The sequence below is a fragment of the Corvus brachyrhynchos genome, unplaced genomic scaffold (assembly GCF_000691975.1).
Source record: "Corvus brachyrhynchos isolate BGI_N302 unplaced genomic scaffold, ASM69197v1 scaffold5, whole genome shotgun sequence".
NCBI classification, from domain to species: Eukaryota; Metazoa; Chordata; class Aves; order Passeriformes; family Corvidae; genus Corvus; species Corvus brachyrhynchos.
The window spans coordinates 7,506,733-7,513,538 of NW_008238321.1; the positions used below are offsets into that span (position 1 = coordinate 7,506,733).

Below are 6,806 nucleotides of genomic sequence, written 5' to 3' on the forward strand. Positions count from 1 at the left end.
CTGCTGAAAGGGCTGCTGGTCTCTCAGTTGCCTGTAGTATCTTCTTAGGCTTCCTTGGTTCTGTCTGAGCTTTTGCTGACTTGAGACTTGTCCTTCTTCACAGGCATGGAGTCCTGTGGTATCCATGAAACTACCTTCAACTCCATCATGAAGTGCGATGTGGATATCCGTAAGGACCTGTATGCCAACACAGTGCTGTCTGGTGGTACCACAATGTACCCTGGCATCGCTGACAGGATGCAGAAGGAGATCACAGCCCTGGCACCCAGCACAATGAAAATCAAGGTACGATGGAATTGGGGGAACATCTCAGCACCCCCATTAGGCTGAAATACGCAGCCTGGGTGGAGGGTGGTATGCTGGAATCCTGCTGCAAAAGATAGGACCCATGTCTGTCTGGTGCAGCCTTAATGGCCTTGGGCTGGATGGGATGGCACCCACCCAACTGTATGAATAATGGGATTAAAGACTGGCTGCAAAGGAGAGAGGTGGGTGTGTGAGGTTGTGTCTTGATCTTGTTTGGACTTCATGGTATCTTGGCCGAGGTTAGATAAGGGAATTAAGCAGCTCCATCTTGCAGGGCTGTGCGTGGGCTGTGCATGTAGTGTGATGCTGTGTCTGACTGGTTCCTCCTCTTCCCTGCAGATCATTGCCCCACCTGAGCGTAAATACTCTGTCTGGATTGGAGGCTCCATCCTGGCCTCCCTGTCCACCTTCCAGCAGATGTGGATCAGCAAGCAGGAGTACGATGAATCCGGACCCTCCATTGTCCACCGCAAATGCTTCTAAACCGGACTGTTACCAACACCCACACCCTTGTGATGAAACAAAACCCATAAATGCGCATAAAACAAGACGAGATTGGCATGGCTTTATTTGTTTTTTTTTTTGGCGCTTGACTCAGGATTAAAAAACTGGAACGGTGAAGGTGTCAGCAGCAGTCTTAAAATGAAACGTGTCGGAGCGAACGCCCCCAAAGTTCTACAATGCATCTGAGGACTTTGATTGTACATTTGTTTGTTTTTTTAATAGTCATTCCAAATATTATAATGCATTGTTACAGGAAGTTACTCGCCTCTGTGAAGGCAAAGCCCAGCTCGGAGGGAGTCCACCAGTTACAGCTGGTGTTAGGTTATAATTGCTTGTCTGTAAATTATGTAACCCGACAAGTGTCTTTTTGTATCTTTCCGCCTTAAAAACAAAACACACTTGATCCTTTTTCTCTTCGATTTGTCAAGCAAGCAGCCTGTGTTCCCCAGTGATAGATGTGAATGAAGGCTTTACAGTCCCCCGCAGGGTCTAGGAGAAGTGGTGCCAGTATGTGGGGGAGGGAGGGGCTACCTGTACACTGACTTAAGACCAGTTGAAATAAAAGTGCACACCATAGAGGCTTGACTGGTGTTGGTTGTTCCTTTTCTTTCTTTCCATGCCATTTTTTGACAGTTGCTCCCTGCTCTCATCTTGCCCTTCCACAGTGCACAGCTCTGCTATCAGGCGGGGGGGTATGCTCGTGCTTTGGGGCACAAGGCAGATGGCTCCGCCCTTCCAGGGTGCACAGCTCTGCTATCAGGCTGGGGGGATGCTCGTGCTTTGGGGCACAAGGCAGATGGCTCTGGGTGATTAGGGGAGGGGTAGAATTGAGCCTGCCAAACCTGTGGGTCTCAAGGGTGCCATGGGCTGGAGTTGTCCAGATACTGCTAGTGTGTGCAACAGGGAGTTGCTGGAGGAGCTGGGCTTAATGGGGATTGAACTTCACCTTCCCAAATACTGCTGTGTCTCCATCCTCAAGTCGGCTGTGTCTCATGCTGGACTGATGGAAGGAAGTGGGGTGTGGTGATGCCATAGCCAAGCTAAAGCAGCTGCCTTCTCCCTTTGCTAAGGCTCCTTTGACTAGTCTGCAGCTCTACATGGGGCAGTGTCCCCACTCCTCCCTGCTCCAGGTGTCACAGCTTGCCTGTCCTGCTCTCAATTTGCCCTGGGAGGGAGGCCTGGGTTCAGGTAGGGAGACTCATGCCCTGGCAGTATGCTGGCTGGGTGGAGCAGCTTTCAGGTGAAAGCAAGAGGAAGTCTGTGAAGTGGAAAAATTTGACTTCAGAGAACAAGGCCACTGGAGTGCTACATGGGTGGGGCTGGGAAAAAGGTGGCAGGGAGGAAGCTTTTGCAGAGTGCACAGCTCAAGTGCAGGTACCTGCCTTCAGCCCAGCCTTTGGCAGGAAGGTTTTGGGCTTATTGACTCTCTATCTATCCTTCGGGCTTCCAGACCTGTGACGCTTCAGCCTTGTTTGATCAACTTTCTATAGTTTTGTGGAAGAGGGGGGACCCTCACAAAGCCATGCTGGCAGCTGAGACCTTGTTGGGCACAGCAATGTCCACAGCCTCCCAGAGCTGGAGTCACATCTGTGGAAAGGAGACAGGATTGAGGCTACTGGGTCAGGAACTAGGAAAAGCCAAACCAGGTGACACTACTGCCAGCTTGGAGGCCAGACCTGGGAGCATTTTCAAGAGTGAAGTTTCCCAAGGCTCTGCCAGCCTTGCCTGCTTTTGAAGAGTTCACGGCTGTGATTGTGGCATGCTCGCAGCAGATGAAAGGCAGGGAACAGGCTCCAGTTCCTCTTTAATCCTGTGCCTGGTCTGCTCCAGCTCTGGCATCATACTGTACTCAGGGTGGACGTGCCGGTTTCTGCCCTTCATCTCCCCAGGCTCCCTCCTGGGTGCAATGGGAGCCTGGCAGGGCTGGAGGTGCAGACACGGGGCTGAGCTGAGTACCGGAAGCACCAGTTTGCAACAGAGGAGGTGAAACAGGTTGGAGCAAGGCCCAAACTGGGCTTATAACCTGAGGTCTTGGGGAAATACGGTGAGGAGGAGGCAATGGCAGCTCCTGGGGAGGGAGCTGGTGGAAGCAGGGTAGGAGAAAGGCCAGAAGCCAAGAAGAGATTACAGCAATAGGGAAATGGGGTGCATTTCTTCAGCCTTTTCTGAAATGGTCACTGATGGCTCTGGGAAAATGTGCTGAGACACAAAGAACAGAAGAAACTGGTGGTGGTGAGAAACCAGTGAGCAGCAAAATGCCAGGGGCTGAGAGCAGCTCAGGTGGGCAGAGGTGTGAGTGCAGGGAGACTGGTGCAGAGCTGCTGGACACAGGGCAGCCAGGATGATTTTCATGCTTCAGAACCAACCGAGGTATGCTGTTAGTTAACACTTTGCAGGGCTTTTTCTTCTTTCTTCCCATTTCACTTGCGGTTTTGGGTAACCAGCCCCTCAGTAAAATGAGGCTGAGCCTTCCACAATCCGTCCTGATGCCTCTCCGGTGTGAGGCCATGGTGTGCACAGCCACTCTGCAGGCTGCTCTAGCAAGGCTCCATTTATCCCTCCTCTGGGCCATTGCATGCTGGAGAAAAGAATGTGGTGCCAGGCAGGGACGACTGTGAGCATTACTCACTGCTCCCAACTCCAGGGAGCACAGGGTAGTCCAGAGTGGTTTCCTCTCAGGAATGTCAAGTGCTGGAAGAGAGGGGATTTTTTAACTGTGGTTTCTCTGCCATGGAGTTTCAGAAGGCTCAATTCACCCCTCACTGTTTCACAGAGGTGGGGCAATGCCGAGAGGCCTGTCAGGGAGGGAGTAGAGGAGCCATGTCCGGGCTTTAGCCATGGTAGACTCAAAGAAGAAGTTGTGTAGGGGATAATCAGTGCCCTGGCTATCTCCTCCTCCTCTCCAGCACACAAATAGCCAGGGGTTGTGGGGAGACCAGAAGGTTTAATATGTCCACCCACGGGCCAGGCTGAGCGCGTCCCGCTGTCTGGCTCAGCCTTGGTGACGTCCTGAGATTCCTTGGGCTGCAGAGACAGCGGGACTCGGCTCTAGATCCTTCCAAGTCACCCAGCCCTTTCCTACCTCCTGGTAGCTGCCCCAGGAGAGATGGCTCAGCTCAAGGGAGCTGAGCAAACACGTTTTATGCTTTCCTCCCTCAGAGTTTCCCTCCTGCTGGAGACAGTCACTGGCGCTTCACCTGCAATTAGCTGATGACCTGGAAAGTCACCTCCCTGAGCTGCTTATGGAATCAAGCCACCGCCGGGAATTAGTGATGTCCTTGGCAAAGGAGATGGTTGCAGCTCTCGGGATTTAGCCCTGAAGGGCCTCATTGTCTCTCAGCTGTGTCAGGGACAGTTGACCAGAAACAGTCCCTGGATGGGGAGGGTCCTGTTCTCTCGTTAGTGAGCATGTGCTCCTCCAGGAGAGGTGCCAGCTGGCTGTGAGCAAAAATCCCAGGGAATCTCAGAGCATTCAAACTAAACTGGCCTCCTTGCAGAAGTCCCTTTGGAGGGTACAAAGCATCAGGTTCAGAAAATGGCCATTCTGGGGTACCCGTTCAGGGATGGGTCTGTGGTATTGGCTGTGCTTGGGGTAGGAGTAGCCATGGTCTCTGAAGTTGTTCTTTGCAGGATTGCTGACCTGGACCCTGCCCTGACTTGCATTATAGCCATCTGTAATCCACTTTAGCAGGCCTTACAGTATTAAACCATATCAGGGATTGAGAATCACTTCCAGCAGTGAAGCTAGCAATCCACCCAAGCATACCAAGTGCTCTGCCTGCTGCAGTCGGGCTGGGCTTTAGTCAAGCCGGCAAAAAGATGTTCAGGCTGTATCAAATTTAAGAAGAATCAGAGGAGAGAACTGAAACAAGGCTTTCCAGAGAGGAAAAACATAAAATCCCCAGGACAGTCTGGCCTTGAATGTTAAGATATTTTGTTTTATACAGAGCAAAATATCTTGATACTGATATTATTTTGTTTGCCTGTCTGGACTGGGACAGCAGGATATGTGCCTGCCTTGTTTGGGCTAGGAAAACATGTATTGGTTGTAAGGTGACCAAAGTCTACCCACATGGAGAAGATAATTTCTGAAGTGAGGCACAGCAAGGAGGGTTTCCCCTATCACTGTCTGGCCACCTCCCAAGGCCACGAAGAGAAATGCCAGAGTTCGATGAAGATGTTCAATTCCTTCCTCCTTTTCTGCCCACTTCTGCTTCGTGTTCAGCCTTCGTGTCTGATCTGCACCAGCACACTGGTCATTTATTTGGTGGATCACAAGTCCAAATGCAGCTTCTCTTACAAAGCCTGGTTTCTCCTCAAGAACTCCTTACACCACCCTCTGTTCCCAGTACTTATTCGGGGTTGTCTGCTGCTGTCTGGCCCCTGTACACCCCAGGGCTGGAGGGAACCCATGGCTACTCCAAACGCTGGCTGCTCCAGCCGCCCTGGCTCTCTGGGCAGGGCCTTCCCTCTGCCTTTGGGACTCGCTGATGGTTTTATTTATCATTTGCATTGGAAATGCAGGTCTCCTCCACCCTGGTCTCTGCTTTCCCTGGTGACTGCAAGTATGGTAGGCTGGTATTTTTCCCAGATGTCAAACGAGTTGGTCTTGACTGAAAGGCCTCCGGATTTAATTTGTGATTACCTTTTATTCAAGTGAAACACATGACAAACAAAGCAGGTACAGATCCTCTACAGAGGCTCGCCCTCATCTAAGAGCTAAAAATGGTTTTCCTCTTTGACTCCCGAGCTCTCTCACAGGCCTAGAAGCAAAATATGTAATCAAGACTTGAGGCACTTGCTATTTCTAAGCGAAACCCCCAATTTACCCTTAATGCAATTCACGGCCTTAAATGGCAACAATCAAGCAGGAATAAAATAGCAACTTATTCATCTTCCTTTATGGGTCATCTTTAAAACACATTTTCTGTGAACAAAATTCCTGAAGCATACATGTAACTGGAAATTCCAGCGCTCCAGTCCTGTCTGTACTTGAGATTTGGGATAGGAGCTATGTGGAGCTACACTGTGCTGAGCCAGCTGCTCCTCTTGGACATGGCTGTGTGCAATGGCTGTGGTCACAGCAGCCCTGGGTGATTCTGCATGGCCCTTTGCACATCAGTTAAGGGTAGGATGGTGATACTGGGAAGAAATTCTTCCCTGTGAGGGTGGGGAGGCCCTGGCAGAAGTTGCCCAGAGAAGCTGTGGCTGCCCCATCTCTGGAAGTGCCCAAGGCCAGGTTGGACAGGGCTTGGAGCAACCTGGGATAGTGGAAGGTGCCTCTACCTGGGGAAGAATGGGATGATCTTTTAAGTTCCAACCCAAACCATTTTAGTATTCTATAGTGTGATCAGCAAGACCAGGGCAGTCATTCTGCCCCTGTACTCACAACTGGAGAGGCCACACCTCGAGTGCTGTGTCCAGTTCCAGGCCCCTCAATCCAAGAAGGACATTGAGGCACTGGAGTGTGTCCAGAGAAGGGAATGGGGATGAAGAAGGGTCTTGAGCACCAGGAGTGGCTGAGGAAGCTGGTGGGGCTCAGCCTGGAGTAAAGGAGGATCGGAGGGGAGCTTCTTGCTCTCCACAACTCCCTGAGGTGAGGTTGTAGTGAGATGGGGGTCAGGCTCTGCTCCCAGGGACCAACGGGCAGGATGAAAGGAAATGGTCTTAAGCTGTGCCAGGGGAGGGTCAAGTTGGACATCAGGAAGAATTTCTTCATAGAAGGCGCTGTCGGGTATTGGAAGGGGCTGCTCGGGCGGGTGGTGGAGTCACCATCCCTGGAGGTGTTTAAGGAAAGCCTGGACATGGCACTCAGTGCTCTGGTCTGGCTGACACGGTGGTGTTCGGTCAAAGATTAGACTCGATGATACCACAGCTCTTTTCCAACGGGAACGACCTCAGTGTTCTCTGACTCCGCGGACCCGCCACTCCCACCATGGCAGCGCCGCCCTCAAGATGGCGCCGCACCGCGGCCGCGCCGCGCTCAAGATGGCGGC

General features: G+C 51.7%; 1 protein-coding gene across 1 annotated transcript in view; it reads left to right on the forward strand.

Moving 5' to 3' along the window:
* ACTB (actin beta) overlaps window positions 1-1,395 on the forward strand; it is a 4,694-nt gene extending 3,299 nt beyond the window's left edge. The window contains exons 5-6 of the mRNA XM_008633458.2: window positions 104-285; window positions 646-1,395. Coding sequence (XP_008631680.1) covers window positions 104-285; window positions 646-789 — 326 coding nt within the window. The 3' untranslated portion in view covers window positions 790-1,395. The remainder of the gene's footprint in view (window positions 1-103; window positions 286-645) is intronic.
* Window positions 1,396-6,806: the final 5,411 nt, after the last annotated feature.